This window comes from Ammospiza caudacuta, chromosome 5 (assembly GCF_027887145.1).
Source record: "Ammospiza caudacuta isolate bAmmCau1 chromosome 5, bAmmCau1.pri, whole genome shotgun sequence".
NCBI lineage: Eukaryota > Metazoa > Chordata > Aves > Passeriformes > Passerellidae > Ammospiza > Ammospiza caudacuta.
The window spans coordinates 43,830,869-43,853,405 of record NC_080597.1 but is presented as its reverse complement, the minus strand read 5'-3'; the positions used below and the strand labels follow the sequence as shown (position 1 = coordinate 43,853,405).

At 38.6% G+C, this 22,537-nt stretch overlaps 1 protein-coding gene across 1 annotated transcript; it reads right to left on the bottom strand.

Moving 5' to 3' along the window:
• Positions 1-604: 604 nt before the first annotated feature.
• On the bottom strand, positions 605-22,009 carry MDM1 (Mdm1 nuclear protein). Its single transcript, XM_058805172.1, has 15 exons — positions 21,911-22,009; positions 21,334-21,439; positions 19,831-20,183; positions 19,296-19,412; positions 17,410-17,553; positions 15,753-15,886; positions 13,547-13,646; positions 10,377-10,415; positions 9,836-10,011; positions 9,185-9,466; positions 7,341-7,486; positions 7,118-7,218; positions 5,964-6,204; positions 4,829-4,897; positions 605-2,589 (listed from the first exon to the last, which is right to left on the bottom strand). Exons 1-15 carry the CDS (start codon positions 21,926-21,928, stop codon positions 2,483-2,485), a joined length of 2,133 nt encoding a protein of 710 aa, XP_058661155.1. The 5' UTR covers positions 21,929-22,009; the 3' UTR covers positions 605-2,482.
• Between the last annotated feature and the right edge of the window lie 528 nt (positions 22,010-22,537).

Below are 22,537 nucleotides of genomic sequence, written 5' to 3'. Positions count from 1 at the left end.
TAGCAGAGAACATGCATAAAGAATTTTACATCTGCTTTGAAGACCACAGCACACATTTCAGCAGCTTTGCACGAGTGTAACTCAAAACCAGTTTTTTTTGCCCACACTTCCCTTTGAAAGACCTTCTGTCCAGAAGTAATTCAATTAGATATTTCAGGCACATACTAGAAGTTGTTTAGATGGGAAATAATGCCCAGTGATGTGTGAGACACCATGAACTTTCATTCCAACATCTAAATTGGTGTGTACTCCTATGCAACCAAAACGTGTCCCCCCTGTACCATAGCTATTCTCTGCCTGGCAGAAATCAATACACATGGGCCATACTGCACACATCTGACAAACTGAGCTACCTCAGATGCACCAGACTCACCTGTGCCACTACAGACAACACTGTGAGCAACACTGGCACATATGGTGTTATAGTATCTGCCACTTACAGGCCTCAAATCAGACCTGCACAAAAACTCTTGAAAGAGCTGTCAGACAGCCAGGAAAACTAGGCAAACATAGAAAAACAAAGAAAGAGGACACAGTTCATAGAAGTCAATTAACAGGTATCACAGAGAAACAACGAATGATGAGAGCTCTTGGCCAGGAAAGCAAGGAGAACATGTTGATATGAATAATGTAGATAGGTACTGCAAAATCAATGCACCCACGCCACAGTAACGTATCATCCTGAACAAAAAATATTTCCCCTTTTAGCCATTAGTTTTCCACTATAAAACTATCATTTTAGAGGAAAAATGGAAATTTTCATCAATGCTGTTGCACATTTTCCCTTCCAGTAGAAATTTTATGGCCAATTATAACTTACACATTAAGTGCACACCACAGAACAATCCAAGAAGCCCTTGAGATAAAATAAAATACCTTGATTTGTTTCAAACAAGTCCACTGGTAGGAAATTACTGTAACATACAATTTCTGAAAGAAGCAAACACCCTTTTCTAACATCATCAGTACTGGACAGCACTAATTCACTCACTCTTTAAATCATTAGTTGGGGAACTGACCCTTTGGGCATTGCAGCCCTTCCAGTCTGTGCAGCACCCATCTGCTTTGAGTCACCATTTAAAATACCTGCAGTCAGATGCGATTTCTAGGGTCAACATATCTAGCTTCAATACATTACTCTTTCTGAGGCATGAAGATCAGCTCTGAGGTAACTTCTTGTGTTTCTTAAATCTACAGATATTCAAGCTGAACAGGTGAAACAGAATAGAGAAGTGGCAATGTAATAGGCTTTGCCAAATTATCCAGCGTAACTTAAAAAGAAACAAAGCAAACAACCGTTTTTATTTTCAGTAATATGCATACATAATTACATACAAAATGCAATCAAGTGTGTACAAATTTCAAATTGTTCTTGTACAAAATGTTCAAATTAAAACCTGAAGCCACACAGAGAACTAAACTGCTTGCTAGCCACATATTTCCTCTACTTCATTTATCTTGTCTGCATCACTTGGAAAGATAAAATGAGCTGTCAGCATAAATCACAGACACTTTTCACTGTAACAATCATAATGCAACATGAAACAATCATAATGTAACAATCATAATCAGTCTCCCCAAAACAGGAAACTAAGAGGTAATTAAAATATAAAAGTCAAGGAAAAAACCATTCTTTTGAGTTTACTTAAAGAGATAACTAGTCCTAAATACCTGAGTTTGAAGTGGAACTGGGAAACACCACTGTTTAAGGTGGCTGAATTTGCTTTTTCTAGAGAAGCTGAAATTAACATGGATCTCAGTCTACAAGACAAGCATTCATGTTAGTATAGCTGACAAACTTCAATACTGTACACTGAACTCTGACAGTCATCCTGGCCAAAAACCTGAGGACAAAGAACAAACCATAATGCTTCGCTTTTCTTAAACTCCTGTGTGTTCTACTGTTAATGACACTCTATGTTAGTGTCATTAGGAAATTAGAATTTTTTGGTAAAAAGTTAAAAGCAGTAAGTAATAAAAGTAACTCTTTGTTACAGTGCTGTGTTATGCTGACAATTCATACAGTAACATAAACACATATACCACAGCTGCCCTTAAGATAACTTGATAAAATAAAGCAACTGAGATATTTGGTGAACAATGGTGTTGCCCCTGAATATTGGTCCAGGTCATACTGCATGACTGCAGCAAATACCTTGAGAAGTCACACACAGGTTCCATAAAAAATAATTATCTCAGTGTCAAAAGGTGGCACGGCACAGTAAAAAATAGCCTCACAGGCTGTTGTAACAGAGCGAATTAAGACCTAACTCTCAGAAATAAAGAACATTAATTTTCAACATCATCAGTTTAAATACTTAATTTTCAATTGGGATGGCGAGTCATAAAAGTTGAGCCATATCAATGATAAGTGAAAGGATGCTGTGTGAAACCTACAATCACAATATTTTAAAATGTACACTACAAGCTATACAAAATACATCATTTTACTGAATAGTTTCTGTACAACAGGAAGGAGAGACTACGCCTTGCCCCAGAAATCCTTCCTCTTCTGAGCTCGTTCCAGGATCTGAGACGCAAGAGAACTAGATGCTGCCGAGCGAGCAGAAATCTGAGACAGCCTGTCGTCTGTGGGAAAGCAAGGGAAAAAGTAAATGGGAAGATTAAACATACATATTCAAACACAGCTGACATTTTTTGAATATTTTTATGCCCTCTTTCACAATGGATGCTAAAATAGTACCACAATATACTTCAATTCAATTACTTGGCAACTGACATGCTGGAGAAGAGACTCACAAGGAAGCCTCTAACATGTTAGGTAAGTTTAAGAGAGTTACATTAGGTAAGTTTAGGAGAGTTACATGCCCACCTCTTGAGAAACTCCAGAATGAGACCCCTGTGTTCACATGGGAATCACCCAATTCTCCAAGCCACCTTGATCTTTACTCTCCTGTGTCAGAAGACCTCAGGAATTGTTCCTCTGCCACTGAAATCTATATAGATTACACTCTGGTAATGACATACTCTTGAAAGCAATCCACTGCTTCAAGCAAAGCAGACAACCTTAGAATAATATGACTAAAATATCAGAACTCATGCTGCTAAGAAGAGCCCTTCTGTGCCAAATCCAGCTAGTGTGCCAAAAGCTGCTAAAAGGAATGTGTCTTCTGAAGAAAACAGAAGTCTACCACAAAGACAAGAAGAAGCAGGCTTTAGAAATATACTTTTGGAGGGTCTTCCTTTGGAATACAGGATCCATTTCACACACAGTAAAACTCCTAACACTAATCAGTCCTGATGCTGCTTGCCTGATAAAGCACATTACAATTCTTCAACAGCTTTATTAAAATGTTCCTACAGGTCTGTCAAGATGGCCTCTATGAAAAATGACCTTAATTACATGCATTCTCCTGCAATGGATTAGAAAGAACTGTATCACTAGCTACCAGATGTGTCACCAACAAAAAAAAAATCCAGGGAAAAATGCCTCAATTCAATCCAAACAGCACCAATATTCTGTCAGTGTTTGAATTAACTTTTCAGCAGAGTTTCTAAATTCTTAAAACACAGTTAACCTAACAGCCTGTAACAGGATCACACACTATGTATAACAACTATATTCCCACGTATAAGAAATACTGCAAACTGCAATTCTGCAAACTGACATGTCATTGGAATAACTCCCAGGTTTGTACCTGAACAAATATGGGCATACAAAGTATCTGGGAGCTGGCACATTTCACCCGTTTCTGCAAGTTCATAAAGTACCATTCAGCTCACAGGGAAAAATAAAAAAGAAACAGCAGCTACAGCATTTAATCTGGGCAGCAATCTGTGTGCAGCAAGCTGCAGAGTACTACAGGATTTTGCATGTTTTATGCAGTTGCACAGAAGCTTGGCTGAGCCATCTGCACCACCCACATATTTTGCAGCCAACTGCAATGAGTAAAACAGAGAATTAGCCTGAACCTTGGTTAAAACCCAAGGAGCAAAGAAGCGCCAAGGGGTACAAAAATAAGCTTTTGGTGGTATAACTATAAATAAACTGCAATCAGATTCAGATATAAACCTGCTCTGCCATAGTCTGAGCTGAACCAAACACAGGTGATTGCAACTAGCTCAGCTCCACACCAGGCTCAACCTCAGACACCACACTAAGAAAAAGTGTATTGCATATACAGTGCCTTTGGTTGACTCATGCTACTGAAAGAGTTTATTTATGTCTGCCCACAAAAAGGCCAAGAAGATGCAGCTGTGCAATGGCTGCTCTCGTAGATTAAGTTTAAAACAAACATTAAAAAAAAGCCCAAACCAGCAATCAGAATAGCAGCATGCCATAAGCATCCCTAACACACTGAGCAGAGGACGGGTGGGACAATTAAAGTCAAGAGGGATCATTTCATGTTGCACATCTGGGGCTAAAGTCTCAGAGGTAAAACCTTTATCCTGAAGTTTGTGGGACCATTAAAGTCGCAACCAAAGTTACTCCAGCTGCAATTTGGGCTGTGTTGCAGTTTCTTTTGGTTGCTATCAACACAAAGGCTGAAAAATGTGTGTGCAGGACACAATTTAAGGTATGGGACTAACCAACCTACAGTAACCATATCGAGAGCCACAATGGTCTGCTAATTTTCAGCCACATTTAATGGTTTATTCATATTCCTTAAACCTTCATATTCCTACTTCAGATTACTAGGTTGAACATGTTCAAATTATTTTGATAAAAATACACTGCAGCCACTCAGGCAAACACATAAACCATGCATTATTTACTGCATTCAGAAACATCTCACATTAATGCAGAAGTTAAAATTTATTTAGGCTACATACACAATTTACAATAATACTTTGGGACAAGAAATACCTTCATCATTACGGTTTCTTTCCCGAAGGGGCAATTGGAAAGTTCTCACTTTTGGATTGCCAAGATTCCCTAGGACAAAAAGTCAAAAGGCAGAGATTGGAATAATTTCAAAATTGACCAAAGATAATATTTCATTTTAGAACATCTAAAAATGTTGTAACGTTATTTCCAAAACAAGAGTCTTATAAATAGCCCACATGAAAATTCTACCAGACTCATTTACCCTAGGATGAGGTAAAATAATCTTGCTCCACTGCATTCTTCTCAAGACACCATTCTTTGGTACATGCTACAAGTCACTTAATGCACTGCACTCAAGGTGCAGAACTAGAAACCAGCACAAATTGTAACCTTTCTGAGGAAATTCTCTGCACTTCACCTTCCTGCTTAACCTGACAACTGCTTGTTCTGTTCTAGAATAGAAATACTACTTTTTAGCTGATCTCTGTAATCAAAGGACCAAGAATTGTGGGACCTGAAGCAGCTGTGGAAAATCTTACCGGAATGGAGACTAAGGGGACAAGGAGTCTTTTCCTTATCAAATTTACATTCCCAGTACCCTTAAACACTGTTAAAAACTTTTTAAATGCTTCAGTACAAATCTCTCCTCAGCCAAGAAAAGGTTTTTCTCAATATCCAATAAACATTATAGAGACAGTTTTCTAGTTTCCTTATCCTGCAGAAATAATTTTAAGCAGCTTACCTTTCGGAAATCCACAGCTCTTTCAAAATAATACTACATGACAGAGGTCCCACTTACACACTGCAGTTAGGAACTGCAGCTGGAAGTGTCACACCATCCAGCTGCAGCTTAAATATTAAAATTTAGAGCTGTTCATGCTAAACCAAATTATTCTCATGAGTAGTATTTATTGAAATTAATAAAGCATAATCAGACAACAAACTGATCACTGTAATACAGTGATATTAGTGGAATCTGAAACTAAGGTGGATGTTGTGCCCATTTCCTCAGCAAGACTAACCAACTATATAGTTAAAAAGCTTTTGTTTTTAAACAGCACAATCTTTGTAGATACTGTAAGGCAGGAAGCTCAGCACCTTTTGGCCTAAGCACAGCACAGTAGTCACTTACATCCTGCATCAGTCTAACACAGACTTAATAAACAAAACCCACCATTATGCTGGAATTCTGGATCCTTAAGAGTCCCTTGAATACGATGAGAGAGACTCCAGCAAGGCACAGAGCGGCTTTTTGCCGACTTTGATTGCTCTTGATGGGCTGAAGCAAGAGGAACTTGCTCATGAGCAACCCTGTTAGGAGGCCACTGGTCCTGCCTAAGTGGCAGAGGATCCACAGTTCCCAGCCCAGCAGGTGCAGAGTTAAAGAGTGAAGTGGCTTCCATTCTCACATCAGGCTACAAACATAATAGAAAGAAAAAAAAAGAAAGTATCAAAAAAGCACAAAACCACAACATCTCATATACAGCCTCCAAGTACAGGCCCTCACATATGCAGCCCATGTTGACTTTACACTTTTATACTTCTCATGCAAGTACTAAAAGAAAAAGTATTCCAAGCTTGTGAGTGTGAAGAAAATCTGTTCCTAATAAAAAGTATTTAACAAGGACTGAAAGTAATCTAATTAGGTCATACCAAGAGCTTATTTTCTAAAAGTGTGATTTTTTAGATTTTACAACAACATAACCAACTCATGCAATTGTTCTCCTTCTGTTACAGAACTTACTGCAGAGGATGTATGCAGTCAAATGGTAGCTCTCTTTGTAGAACACAGCGCGAGCACAACTGACAAACAACTACCAACATTTTGAGGATAACAACTCCTAGATGATTCTATTTTTATTTTAGTAACTACCAAAGTTGCAAGTAAAGTAAAAGCAGCACAAAAGTAAAGGAAAAGTGAAATTATGATGGTACACTAACCTATCTTTTAAATAAGCACCCAACCTCTCCCTCCTGAGTTTCTTCCAACTCAAGCAATCTGCAGTTGTGCCCTATGTCAATGGCTACAATAACATTAAGGGGAAATTCTACTAGCAAACTTTTTGTTTTTCCTTAAACAGATCTTGTGCATTTAGTCAAAGAGGCCAAAATGAAACACATCTAATCTCACTCCAGTAGTCTCAACTCATTTGTTTGACACCCAAAAAAACCCTAAGCATTCAGACATGCTTTTTTTAGTCACAGATACTGACAATTTTAAGACAGTAACTAACAACTAAAGAAAAAGATTTCTTAAATAAATTATTAATTATTACTTTAAAAGAGCATTCCTAAAATTCATCATGGTAAGTCTGTTTTCTGGCTCACCTGGAAGGACTCTGTTTTGGTAGGGTTTGTTGCTGAGTTTTGCCTTCTCTGAGGTGAAGATGAAGACTTGAACTTTGGAGCAGACACTAGAACAGTACCTCCTGTTGTATTGGAAAAATATTAAAAATGCCTTATTACATTAAATAACCTAATAAATTAATTAAATTACGTATTTTTATCTTTAGTTCTTGAAATACTGCTTTGCATTTACAAGTGTTTTTACCAACAGCTGGGGTAGTGTGATTATGATGAGTCCTTGGGGTTCCTGCAAGAGCTCTCAGCTTCAGAGTAGGGTGCTTGCTGCCTCTCCTTGAAGATACAGAAGAATCTGACACAGCAGCAGAAGTGTTCAATACTAAGGCATTCTCACTGAAAAAAAATGAGTAATGATTAAAGGATTAGCTAAGGAAGGACTCAGGCATCTTGCACTCAAGCTTTGTTTCCAATCCATTCCTACAATGAAACTCAAGGCGAGACAGTTAAAGCCTTAACACCCCAACAGCCTGTAGCTAAAACATCTGCTTGCCAAGGGGAGTCCTGGATTCCAGCCCTTAAGCCTCAATTTCTGTATTTTGAACAGTCTCAAGCTATAAATCCAGGCTCCCTTTGTCCTGAAAAACCCTGAGCATACTGCTGCACAATACTGCTCAACAGAAGGGCTGGAAAACTTTGAACCCAGAAAAACTTCAAACATGGTTGTTGCCTTAGAGGAGGGAGTGTGAGGTTCACATTCTTCAGTCAATGTGGTAGAACTGAAGCTAAATATCCCAAATTTCTGTAATGGTTATAGCCCCTAGGTTATTAGATACACATCATAATATGATGTAAATACATATATCATACATTATATATGTACATATAATATACATCAGCACTACCACTTCAGTCCTCTACCTCCAAGTGCATTTCATAAAGAGCAGCACATCCACAATGTGGAGAAACCTGATTCTATCAGTACATGACAAACACATCTAGGCAAAGAATTCCTCATTTCCAGCTCTCAAGAAGGTAACATGCAAGCATTAAGCTGCTCTGCACGGCTGAGTCCAGTGCACATCCCAGAACACACAAAACAAGATGACAGAAAATGGTCAATGTCAATCAGATACATCTATGAACTAGACTATCTCTAGAATTAAACAGAAACTTAGAAAGGTTTCTAGATGCATGTTTTGAATGCCTGCATTTAATATCTGTTCATGTCTAACATCTCAAATTTTTTTGTTTGAATACACGCTATTACTCCAAATGGAGGCAATTACAATTTCTTACCTTTTATTAGTGCTGCAACACCAAAGATAAAATGCAATGAGGAATACAAAATGTGTAGCTGACATGGCTACAAGGGTCAATGCTACTCGGAATTTTATGTCCATCAAAGTAAAATATTATTCTACAAAAAAAAGGTACGCAAAATATGCACAGTAACAGAGACTTCTGAAACTAGATACAATTTGGATGTCTCAAACGTCAAATACTATACCAGGCACATACTGAGCTGATCTCCCAATATTTGTGTACACCCTGCCACATTTTTCCCACCCATGCTTAGTAACATAACCACCGGTGATTACTGCATATTAGGGCTTTTTTTCCTTCAAGTCCTTAATCTTTGTCCATTAAATGCTTTAAGAAAAATAGATGTCTATGTACAATATTAGCATATATCCTCTCCTATCAAATTCTACACTGTCACTTGAAGCAAATTACAAGCTTTAATTTTCACTAAACTTGGCTGCTGTGTAATGGGCCTTCTAAGAGGCCCATACTGTGGATTTCATAGTTTTGGAGAAAAATATTAGAATCATTCATGAGTCTGGAAACTTCTGTCTTGCAAGTTAGAAATCCAGTATTTTTAATCATAGATCCACTTCCATCAACCAGTCCAGTGTCTTAAACCTTTTCATTCCTTATCATACTGTTGAAAACAGAAGTACTACCACACCAAATTACACTTTCTTTAATACAAAAACTATTTAACCTACAAATGTGTATAATATATACATATATATACACATATACACACACATATATAGATATATACATGAAAAAACCATTCAGTTTTACCCTTCAGTTTTTGTATCTTCTTTAGCATCCTTATTGTTTTCTGCTAATTGCTGGGCCATGACTGCAGCCTGTTCATCTAACTTTTCTTCCTCTTTCTCTTCTGCTGATTGTTGATCTTCCCTTTCTTCAGTACTTTCTGGTTCATCCCAAGCTAAACGTCTTTTGACTGGAACAGTTAAAGCATCTGACATGTCTTTCTTTGTGCTGTCCTGATGAGCTTGCTCTCTGGAGTCAGGCTGCTGTAGCACTTCAGGGCTTGCTGCAGTCTCTTTTTCAGAAATACTGGATAAGAAAGAACACAGCATTTTGTACCTCTGATTTGCACAATACACATGTGTCTACACAGAACATATTCATCCAGTTCAGTTCTTTGCAAGAAGAATAGTTCATTACAAACTAGTATGAATGATATGATGAATGGTTAAATTGCCACTGCAGTTTTACTTGATGCTTAAGCACATCCCACTTTCACACTAGATTTTATGAAGACTCTTTCCAAAAATGCAGTGTAAATTAGGGCTGTATTTTCAATTTGAAAGCAAATTAGATTATGAGAAGTACTCAAAAAACAACTACTTCCATACAAGCCTATATTCAGCATTTTGCTCAGCTTCAAAGCTGCAGAATAACAGGCAGGAATGACAACCTTACCCAGCAAGATCTAGTGCTCTGATGTTGTTGCTGATTCCTTCTTCTGAACTGGAAGTTGAGGACACATCCCAAAGACTGTTATTATCAGACAGGATCTGATTGAAATGGTATCGGGAGAAGTGTGTTCCCTCTACTCGTTGCCTGTAAGCTTTTGCTCTTTCTCGAAGCTCTCTCACCTACACATCAAGGTTTTGTAAGTTTCACAGCTGTTTAAACTTCACTATTAGGCTACTATAAATATTTGCATTAGCTACTGGCAGCTAGGAGAGAAAAGCAGGTTATAATACATAATACAGGGCCAGCCACAGCACAAACATTGCATTGCATGCCACAGTATGTGTAAGAAGATGAAAGCAAATATAATATATTCAGTAAGCATGTTTGAGCCATGAAGCCAAAGCAAAATTGGCAATTATTCATTCCATGAGCACAAAAATTTATGCAGTAACTATGAATAAGTTTAGTGCTGGATTCTAATTTTTCCACCAGCGCTCAGACACGGTGCTCCAAACACTGAAAGAGGAACTTGGATGCAACCAACCTCCACATACCACATGGAATTTAGGGTGTTTTGAGATGCCTAAAGAGAAGAATACAGAGTTATTTTTAAATTTCTTATTTTTCCTCTCAACACTCAAGATTGATATTATTATTATCACCTTTGTAACTTTACTTCAGTCTAAGAAAGAAGCTAAATACTAAATATCTGCCAACATAGCTCTATGCTGCCTCCCTGAGATTCAAATAAAGCTCTCTAACAAATACAGTCTGCACTGGCATTCCACCAGTTTTTGCCAAGCTTGAGGAAGTTAATTTAGATTTCTAAATATCAACATTCAAAAATACATTCCCCACTAACTTATGATAAATTCAAATCAACAGATCTATGTGTATGGTTAATACTGAGTTTGTATGCTGCAAACACTACCATTGTCTCTAACTACATAAACATTAGTGAAAAGTTAAGATTAATACAAGAACTCTGGGTGCTATTGTATGCAAGACATAGCATCAACATTATTCCTTCTAGGCTATCAAGTAACTGCAAGAATGAGATACAAAACTGTTCAGGCGTCAGTTTTACTCCAAAACAGTAAAAGTGATAACCTCTCTCTTCAAACAGTATACAACATCATTTTTACAGTTAAGAGTATTTAAACTCTTGCTGTCTTGTGTCCTTCACCCAAACACAATTAAAGTGCAGGGAGAAAAAGTAAAACCAAGAAGTTTATGTTTAAATTATTAAAAACAATTTTGTGATATTGTGTGAATTTTGACTTACTAAAAAATGGTCCACAAGAAATAAGTATTTGTCAAAGAGCAGAAAAGTAATACTGACATTTCCTTTACCACATTTTCATAGCTTTTCTTTTTTATTCTTTCTTCATGATAGATTTCACATCATTCCTCCTGCAAGGAACAGAGTTAATGGGCTAATCTCAGCTAATCCCACTAAAAGTAACTGGATGCAGCAGATGGATATCCAGCTAACATCCCACAATTTGACCCACTAAACTTCTAAAGAATAGCCCATTAAAAAGATATGCTTGTCATTTTCAAAGAATTTGAAATTTGATGTGCAAGTGATTTACTGGATTGCTCACTTGAACTAGAAGAATAAAAAAATTAATTATGATAGCCAGAATAGAAAGAATGTAAATCCAGAGCAAGAGGGTACCGCAGGGGGAGGAAGAATACTAAGTCTCCTGTGAATTGTGAAGAAGTACAAAGGACAACCATCTCCTTCAGCAACTCAGCAGGCAGCATTAACTCAGCAGGACACAGGCCCTAGGGAGTCCAACTGCAATTATGAATTGCTCACATTAATTTTTCAAAAGCATAATTAGAAAAGAATTTTTTTTGGTCAACTGCTGAAAAGCACACTTAATAATAAATTGCAGAGAAGCAGCCTACAAATAATCACTATGGCTAAGGTCACACCAGGATTCCATAATGGCATTTGCCTGTTTGGACTCAGAACTTCAGAAAGCCTGCTTTGGACAGAAAGTCACCCACATGCCAAGCAACTTCTTTCTAGTTTCCTTCAAATCCCTTTTCAGCAAGAAAATCTCTGTGGAAAAGTCTGATGCACTCCAAACATATCTTGACTGTGGGAAATCCTTGATTTTTCATACACTCTAATTAAATGCCACATATAAAGCTGACCATCCATCTTCCACTTCCAGTATTCTCATTCCTTCCCTCAACTGTACTGCAGTGACTCCTCCCAGCTGACTGTGCACAAACACACCATATCCCAAGGCTCACCCTCTAGTTGCCTACCACTCAATTGCTCCTAAAGCTGAGCACTGTTCCTTATTGGTTTGAATGTTTCATGATGCAATATCAACAAATTAAAGTATTATACGCCAGAAAAATGACATCATATTCTACAGAAACATTCAGTATACCACTTAGGCTGCATGCAAGAGTTCATAACATTTTGCAATCTTAGTTACAGTAAATCTAATGCATATATCAATGCATATAAAAATTAAAATATTGCTTCTTTTCAGTCCTCTAACATCCTCTTGAGGCTATTTACAAAGAATGGATTGTCTCATGCACGCATACACAAACTCAGATTATTAATCGTCTCATACTTTAATATACTTTAAATATTGAGATTTATTTCTCATTATGGACTCTGTATATATTCTGAAATTCTTTCTTTTTGCTAAAAGCAAAATTACTTGCTATATTAAATCTAGCAAGAAAACACAGAACTGAAAGCTACCAGACTACTCCTGCAATTCTCAGAGAACCTTATTTTCAAAGAGAACCTATACTCTCACAGCCCAGCACCCCGGAACCATTTCGTCCAGTTCTACCTTCCACATCACCGTGGTCTGAAGTGATGAAGAAATTCACATTTCCAAGTATTTGCCACACAGGTGCCCTACAAAGGCTCCCTCTATCAGCTCACAAAGGCTCCTCTCTATCTTCTCTATCAGGGAGAAGACTACTACATCAATTCAGTGAAATCAGAGTTGCAGAGCTAGGTCTAGCAGTTCCTTAGCACACTATTAATGGTTTTGATTTCCTTGACTAACTCAGGAATCACACTTAATAATGCTAAGAAATGTTGTGGTCTTGAAGCTACTCAGCATTTTCATAGCTCTGTCAAATGACTTCATGTACAGTATAACATGAATTGCAGTTTCTGAATAAACAACAAGAAAATACACAGACTGAAACTTGCAAGAAAATTTCTCTATTCTATGTTGTGTATTACAGAATTCAGTGGATTGCATGTAATGGATTCAGGCACGGTAAGCTACAGAACTGAGCCTGACCATAAAGCCAACGTAGGCTGATACATTTTGGTTTTATTCCCTTGGAATCTCCTATCATTCAGCCCCGTATTTTGAACACTTCTGCTTGTTACAACCGGGCTGAACATCAAGAATAACATTACCTGTCACAAGAGACTCTGTCCTGAATGAACCTGATTGTACAGGAAACAAAATTTCTCCCTCACTTTGGAGGTCACATTAATAAATTTTTAGTCTTATAATCTTTTTTCTTTTTCCTATGTATTATACTGACTTGTCAGAATCTAATTGTCTTTGCATACTCACCTTTGGGAGCTTGAGTCATTAGCACTACAATCTCAAAGCTGTATCTAATAAATAACACAATTCAAAGTTTTGCATCTAAAAATCAAACTACAAAGCATACTCAGGCTTCAGATTTTCTAAGAACACTCACCTGGTTGTGAGTTTTACTCTTAATACGAGACCAAACTCCATCTTTGTAGAAATACTGGGCTGGAGACAAAAATTTTGACCTATATTCAGTGTTCATCTTCCTAAGAAATCAAGAATGAGGAGAAAAAAAAGAAGAGTAAAGTTTGATATCCAAAATACTCTTTAAGAACACTTTTAAAGTTACTCAACAAGCATAAATATACTTGCACCCAAATGCCAGTGAGACACAAAAACCACATGCACAAACAAGAACTCAAACCAACACAACGAGGAAAGCTGTGAAAAATACTCATTCACAGTTGGTGGTCCTCCAAGTACTTACTCCTACTGGTTTTTCCTTGCAACACCTCCACCAGAAGCTTTTGTCCTGACAGCCAGAACATAATACACACACCAGCCTCAATTACTTCAATGCAAAGTGTGGGATCTTGATTTAAGTCACTGATGAAGGTACATTTAGTAAAAATGCATGGTTTGGCATTAATGTGTCTGAGACATTTCCTTCTATGAACCCCATTTTAAAGGCTCTCTGCATATGGGTGGGGTGAGCTGCTGGAAACATCTGACTGCCAGAACGCTGGTCAGAATAATTCATCTACATCCTACTGGCTTTGATCTTCAAAAGGCCTCAGTACTTGAGAAGATGGGTTCATTTTTCCATTCTGCCACACACATACAAACACAGAAAAATTAACATCATGTAACCTATAGGAGGCAGTAAGTAGTACTTCAAGTCCTTAAGCACTGAACTGTGGATGTATCAGCTTAAATCTAAAGATATTTTTGGATTTAATCATGCTTCAGAACATTACCAACTTAATTTTTATATATACAGCACAGGGTGGAAAAGCCCTATTTTTCAATCCTTCTTCAGAAATAAGTCATAAAAGTCTGAAGTCAGAGCATAAAATGAACGTAAAAAGAAAAATACGAAGGTCAAAAAACCCTTTATATTCAAAATTTCTCTCAATATGTCCTTTTCTTTAAAACTGACAGAAATCCTTCACTTTTGGTTGCCAAACCAATGGACTAGCACAAAAAACACAATACTGTTGAACCTGGATCCCAGTCATTCTGCTGCAAAAGCAGGCCATGCATTGCAACACAGCTTGCATACAAGCAACAATCCTGTCTGCATATTCAGAACTTGCACATTTTTACAGCTATTTGCCCAGTGATTTTTAAGAGAATTCTGTTTTGTGCTACTACACTACAGGCATAAGAGGCAGAAATTTGTCTTTAGATGAAAAGAGCCCCAGCAAATGATCAAGAATTTTTTGCACATTACTCACTGCAAAACTGACTACAATCTACTGCAAAGAGTATGAAAACCAAGTAGTTAAAGGTTTTAGCTATACCATATCCTCTCCCTTTTCCATAAACCAATTTTACTTCATAGAATTTTGGGTGATCATTTTGTAATCAAATCCCAATATCCACCAGTCTCCCCTCCCATCTTCAATTTAATGCCTTAACACTGCCACAAAGAATGAAAGCAATTGCTGGGGCATACATTAAGCACAAACACAGGAAAGATGGAATAATCTATGCATTTTAAAGCCTACTTCTTGGCTTTTATTGCTCTTGACATATCTCGGACGTGTATGAAATGGAAATACAATTTCAATTTCTGCAATGTAGGCCATGTGGCAAAAATAAAAAGATACTCTGATAGCACTCAATAGCATACAATTTCACTTCATTTTCATGCTTGCCAGATTACTCTAAAAAGGACAGATTTCTTTCATTTACCTTGTGTGTTTGCTTTTGTTACTCAGGCACACAAGGCTTTACTGACCAGAATAAGCAGACATCAAGTACAATCACCACAGTTTTAAGGTGTGGAGTAGGCACAGTAGATAAAGTAGTTTGAAAGGTGACTTCCAAAGCACCAGTTGAAAGTTAAGCAGCAGCACTGCACTGATTCTATTTCACTCATGTTGTATTCATTACTACTACTGTTGTTGCATCACAAGGTTCAGCTGAACAGGAGTGGTTACAAAGATTTCACTTTGCTGCCCAGAGAAGAAGATGGAAATTAACATCAGGTTTAGATGTACCCACAAGCAGCTCAGCCTCAGTGCTGCAAGGAGCATCTGGCCCTGCAACTGCAGCATGGTGTGCTTAAAGGTCCACAGTCCATCATCCTAAACACTGGGCCACTCTACGCCTACTCACTAGTCTAGGTTTTCCTATTTTATACATACCCACGACTTGTATGTAAAGTGAGGGGCTTTGGACTGATATGTTGCTTATTATTTTGTTTAGGATGTTTCTGTTCTGATTTCCCTTGTTTTGTTGCATCTTCTGCTGGTTTTTGAAACGGTTCTTCCCTCTTACTCTAAGGCAAAGACATTTTTAAAAATACCACATTAGCTAACAATCTGAAAACCCTCATATTTCTTTTGACATCAAGCACTTGCAAACAATTCATTTTTGTGTTAGCTGTTTTGAATATTTAATACAAACAAGAATACCACATTCTTTTTCAAGATAAAAATAAACTAGCAAAATGCTAAAGTTGAGTGCAACATTCTGCTAGCTAGATGATCCATTTTGACCACTTTACAGAATTACTTCAACATGGAACACAGAAATACAATAATACAATATCTACACATTCTAACCTGAGTCCAAAAAGTAAATTTTAAAATATTTATATTGTTTTATAAATGTTTAGATTGATTTGCTTGGGTTTTACAAATATTTTTTTCCTGATTATTTCATTCTTTCAGAAATGCAATGCATGACTTCTAATTATGCTAGAGATCTTCAGAGATATTGTTCAAATTCAATTAAAAAAAATTTAGAAGCCCACCAAAATCCCCCAAAACCTTTTCAAGATACTCATCAGAGACAAGGTATTGGTATAAACAACAAATTTTTAGGCATTTTCACAAAAATTCCCTTCTCGTGACTTCTCTTACTTCATTTATTAGCTGTTCTCAAAAAGTGACCTGAAATTCCAGTATTAAAACCAGATAAATGCTTCCTGAAAGCCTCAGGCTTTTCAAGCTTTTTTCATATCTACTAAAAGGGAAAAGGGGACATAAAATTTCTCACCCCCAGATGGGATTTAAAGAACTGGGCAGATCTGAGTTTTAGATGATAAAGCCTCCAAGCCAACAATCCCCTCAGGAGTACCAATGGCTTAGTTTAAGCCAAGGCATTGCATGCTAAGTACACCTTTAGCCCAGCAGTGCTCCTCATGAACACCTTCTCTCACAATGGCCCTTTCTGTTCTGCCAGCAACAGAGATGGGTGGTGAGGAGACTCAGATTAACTGGGAGCATCACACAGCTTGTACAAGCCAGGCCTGAAGATTCCTAAAAAACCAGAATGACATCTTTTTGGAACAGGTCATAAGGGAGCTGACTCAGAAAGGCAAAAAAAGGAAGATGTATGCCCAGTGGAAGCAAAGTCAGCTGACATGGAAAGAATACAGAGATACTGCTTGCCACTGTGGGGAGAAAATTCACTATCTCTGATTTATGAAATTCAGAAGTTCCAGACCTCCCGTCTAGCCCTACTGCACACCAAGATACAACACTAGTACCAATCAGAGTATAAATCAGAGATTCAGATTGCAGAAACTATCCTATTAAAAATAAAGTGTCAATTGGGAACAACAACAAAAAATAGAATCACTTCAAAACTCAGAAACTTAAAACTAAAAAAAATGCTCGACAGAGGACCCACTACAGAGCCCCCAAAGAGCAGAGCTGTACAGAAACCACTACTGAGTCCAGTGTCACTAGCAACAATAATAATTTCAACCTAAACCCACCCCCATACAGAACAGATCACACTGCAGAACTACTACAAAAGCTTTTCTTTCTGGGAAGTATTTACTTGTTAACACACCAGAAATTCTTTCTCTTCTGAACCATCTCTCTCTTGTGGACTCTTAACAGAAGGAGACCCCTTGGAATTTCTCTCATATGCAGCTTCAGAAGTAATGGCAAGAGGTTTAACCGGAGGTATGGATTTCTTTGTGTTGCAAATCAGCTGTGTGGGAGGAAGAAAACAAAACAAAGAAAAAAGCGTGATTTGTTTACCTTAAGGCTAAATTTTCAAAATCTGTTAACTTATTCACACAAATACACTCACATATGAGCAGAGAGACAGTCATCTGTAAAAATATAGCATGTGTAGACTAATGAACTTCTAGGAGAAATTAAAGAGAAATTTAAATACATTTAAAAGTGACCAAGACAGACACAGTTAAACCTGTGATCAAACACTGTTCTTAGTGAAACTTACTATCAAAGGTTTTGTTTATTTATTTTCTTTTTTGTTCACCTTCAGAGCTGTATGTAGGATCATGACTTTCTAAAGGCATGCCATAAAACTTCCATATGAGTCCTTAGTATATGTCCTGTCCATAAGTAACAAAAAACTGCTCTGAGTTTTAGAGTTGGATGCTTAGAGCTTGAGCAAATTAAAATCCACTCCTTTTCAACTAACATAGTATTATAAATCAAGGTAGAGAATTTGCCTCACATGTGGTCATGGGGTTCCAAATTTCAAGACTGTGCCATATGTGAGAAGCATACATTTTCCAAAGATTTGCTAGGAGAATTTAGGTCTGAATTATAACCTAACTTGGATACCTTTGATATTTTCACAGAATCTCTTCAAGGGAAAGGGATTGTCAGTATTGAGGTATATTTTCAGTCATATCAACAGTAAACAATAACAACTTGTTAATATGTATAATTTTTATCATTAAATTTTCCCTAGGTTCTACTTATCCAAGTATAGTGCCTACAGACTTATTCTCACCGCTTCTTCTTCTGTGTAAGCTGTGGAAAAAAGTCTTTCTTCCAAAAAAAAGCACAATGCTCACAAGCATTAATAATGAAACTATCAAACTGATTGCACACAGAATCAAATGGAATTCTTTTTGACTTTTTCCATGAGGTGACTTTCTGGAAACTCTCTCTTCCTCAAAAGGTCCTTTGTCTTGTCATATAGTACTATATGTATTTCAGTGAGTTTTCATTGGATAAGGGGCTGTTGGGAAACATATCCTGCAGTAAATCCACCTGCTTGGCACTCCAACAGAAAAATACAGGATAGTGATTATCTTAGTTATCAACATTTATTGCCTCTGAAGATGTTACTGAAGAAAGAGAAGATAAATGCAAAAGTGCCAACTTTACACTGTGGAATGACCTAAAGGCTGAGTCTCCTAAGTATCCTAAGTCTCCTAAGATCCCAGTAACAGTTAATTAATACACAAAGCAGTCTCACACTCAGTTACTCTTAGTGGTCTCACCAGAAAAAGCAGCATTTTCAACCCTACAAAGCCCAAAAGCTCATGAAATGTATTAAAATGTCACAAGCCTATCTTAAAACCAGAAAATTCCACTTTTAAATATAAGCTGTTCTCATGAAAGAATAAAACACTAGAGAGACACACTTAAGGGCTTAAAAGTGTATGTGCACAGAGATGGAGACTAAGAAACTGGGGCAAAACAGGTAAATTAATGCAAACAGAAGAACAGGAAAGAGCAAAACACAAGGCCTAAGGAGAACAAATACTTAGGTCTGACCACAATAAAGAATCACATGGAAACAAATAATTTTTTTTTCTCTCTCTAGAGAAGTGTAGCATAATTGTAACAACATTAAAGTTTGTCATTCCTCCACCAAAAGAGCAAAAAAAAGGAAATATTTTTGAAAGGAAAACTTTGCTGATACATAAAAGAAAGTATTAATTTGCTTTTTGGAATATGTAACATTACCTGTTCAGCTGCAAGTATTGGTGACTTTTCATTAGGACTCTTCCAGACAAACTGGCTTTGATATTCAGAATTTCTGGGGATATTTACATCTGCTTTCCTCTGCAGGGCTCTATGAAACTGACAGTGAAAAAAAAAATGCAATGATTGTTCCCTTTCCTGCAATATTTTGCAACTTAAACATCTTTCAATACACACTTTCAAAACAATGGTTTGGGTTTTGGTTTCAAGAACAAAATGAATGAAAAGTACATTTTCTAATTATAGGCAACTACCCCAAAATCTACACATTATTGGCTAAATCCTTGTTAAACTGAAATCAGCAGTGATGTCGCATTCTGAAGATGCAAAGGAAGAGCAAATTCTATTGAATTAAGAAACTTACTGTTCTCCCAACAAAGAAGCTACAAGAGTATCAAAATACAAAACCAAGGAAAGAGAGAAACAGTTCGACAAGAGAGGCTGAGCATGGTTATGAAATTACTGTTAGTAATTTTTAGACTGGTCGATTAAAAAAAAACCAAACATATTCCCTTACCCCATTACCCATTTTTTCTGATTCCTTTTTTGGAGATGAAAATGCTTCATTTTGATTTGGTGGAGCTTCTGAGGGTGACTTCTTCATGTTGTTCTCTGCAAGGGCAAGAGCTATTTCACCACCAGAATCTACCACATGTGACTGAACTTTTGGGGGGAGTCTGGGTCCTTCTGGTGTTTCAAGTTTTTCCTGATTCCCATTATCATTTTCATGGTCAGTGTGCAACTCTGCAGCTTCAGTCTCCAGCTGGTTATTCAAATCACAATCTGCTGGCCATTCAAGGGACTTTGAAATCTGTGGATTACGGTAAGGTACCCTTCTCTTGGAAATGAATTTTGGTTCTCTTGTGATTCCTGAGAAAAAGCCATACTAGATTTAACAAAAACATTCACTGAAGACATAATATCACTCTGTAACAACAATAAACTGAAAGTTTATCATGCAACTGATTACTAGAAAGCTTGGAGCAGTGACAGACTATGAATTACAGGCATTGCTGTGAAATTCTGCGTTCTTTCCTATTTGCAAATTACTTTCCTTTACACTAAATAGACAGGAACATGGTGCTCCAGAATCATGTTAGATTAAACCCTATAAAGCAAAAATGTCCACAGGACAACCCTGTGCAAATTGATTCTGGGAGATGAACAGCAAGAAAACTAACAGCCAGTGAAAAGAACATGGTTAACCCCATTGCCAGTAGTCAGTTCTTAATTACAAGGCCAAAATTCAGAACATTTATTGTAAGAATGAATGCACTGTACTCTAATTACACAGACTGCATAGTGCAGTTGCAGTGAACCGCACCAATTTTTTTTTTACTCTGCCTTGTGCCACTAAAATAATTACTATTCTTTATTACTCTTTTTCAGAGCACTGCAGTTGTCATCACTCTTCAGCTTACTCCTCTTCCTCAGCTCCCTACAGGTCTTTCAATCCAACTGCTATTTCCTTTTCCTCCTGCTTTCTATCCCCACATTTACCTGTCATGATAGTGTCTACAATCCTTAAATCCTACACTACAGTATCACAAGGTTTTTGCCGTAGTGGCTGACCTCTTTCAGTTAGCTGTACCTGTTATGTTCATAACAATCTTACTCTATCAAACTTTGCCCCAAGTTATTCTCCCCTTAAAAATGGGATTTTATTTACTATTTCCATAGATCACAAATAAAGCAATCCCACCCTCGACACACCCTAGATGAGTTAACACTGCACCTGTGTTTCATGTTTGGATCTGAGTTTATGCTGCGTGTCATAAACTACTTTTTTTTCCAATATTTATATAAACACCACTAATTGAAAACAAAGTTTCAGTATAGCCGTAAAGAATACGGAGTTCAAAAACACACTATCTAAATGATGACCAAGACCATACTTTTAATTTAATTACGAAGTGCACAAACTGTAAACAGCACCAGTTCCCTGTGGCCATGCACTCATCACAGCGAAGCTTTCCAGGCCTTGGCTGCAACCATGGGGGCAGCTTCCAGGGGCACTCACCAAACTGATCCGACCGAAGTCCTGCCCACAAGGATTTCTGCTGTTGGGTCGGGCTACAAAACTCTGGGCTTCTCCATTTGAAGTTTCTCTTGTATTCACTCAGTCCCTACAGCAAACAGAGAGGAGTCTGTCAAGCCAGCGGTGCACATCCCGCTCCACTGCTCCCGCCGGTAACAGCTCTCCGAAAGGAGGAACACCACCAACACGCTGCTGCAGGATGAGCTAAGCTGGCAGGCTGCTCTGCATCTTCCAAACCCACTCCCGTCGGAGAACAAAAAGTGTTGCTGAGAAAACGTGGAAGCATTTCATGCTCCAAAAAAATAATTTAAAATTTTAAAAAACCAAAACAAAAAGCATGTATCTTATGTCTTCAAGTAAATTGTTTCAAGAACAAACACAGCCTGGACCCGCTGTCACCGACAGAAGGACAGAACTCCTTCTGCCTTTACCAGCCGGTGCCGCAGCACAGGCCCTCTTCCCTTCCCCGCTACCCCGGACCGGCCGCAGTCCCGCTCCTGCCGCCCCCTGCGCCCGGGGCTGCGCCCGCCCCGCCGGGCCCCGCTCCCGTTCGGCTCACCCTGAACCGCACGGGCATGGTGCAGCCGCGGTCCCCGCACTGCCGGGGCCGAGCCCCGCGGCTGGCCCAGCCCGAGCCCCGCTGCTGGCCCGGCCCGGCCCGGTCCGCCTCCCCTCGACCCGCCGGGCGCCTGCGCAGCGGCCGCCCAGGGCGGGCGGGGAGAGCCCGGCCGCGCCACTTCCCCGCCGGCCCCGGCCTGGGGGCCGTGTGGCAGCCGGAGCCGCTCGCAGCGGTGCTGCCGGGGGCTGTTGGCGCCGCGTTGTCCACGTTAAAAAGACTGGCCCCGGTAACGGTGCTGTGCGGCCGGGCTGTGTGTCTGAGGAAGCACAACGGGGAGGCACCCGGTGTTAATGCATCGCAAGGCCTGCGGGATCTTGGGCGCCTGGTTACAAAATATCACGTGTCCACGCATGCAGCTTTACGGTGCTATAAAAACAGCGTTTCGAGAAAGGAAAAAAACAAGTTTCTTACCCTTCTGGAGTCTCTGCGATGGCGTGTCAGCTGCCGGTCCGCCTTCGCCACCTCACCTGACCTCGCCACCCGGTCAGGAGATCTTAATCCACCTTCTTGTTCAGATCTTCCCTCGGGGGTCGCTTTTCTGACTGCCCTCCCCCTGCTAATCTCCAT

Coding starts and splice junctions, on each gene's coding strand:
- MDM1 (XM_058805172.1), bottom strand. Junction 20,184..21,333: donor ACTTCGGTCGGATCAGTTTG/GTGAGTGCCCCT, acceptor GCTTTTTCTCAG/GAATCACAAGAGAACCAAAA. Junction 19,413..19,830: donor CAGAAAAAATGGGTAATGGG/GTAAGGGAATAT, acceptor TTTCACTGTCAG/TTTCATAGAGCCCTGCAGAG.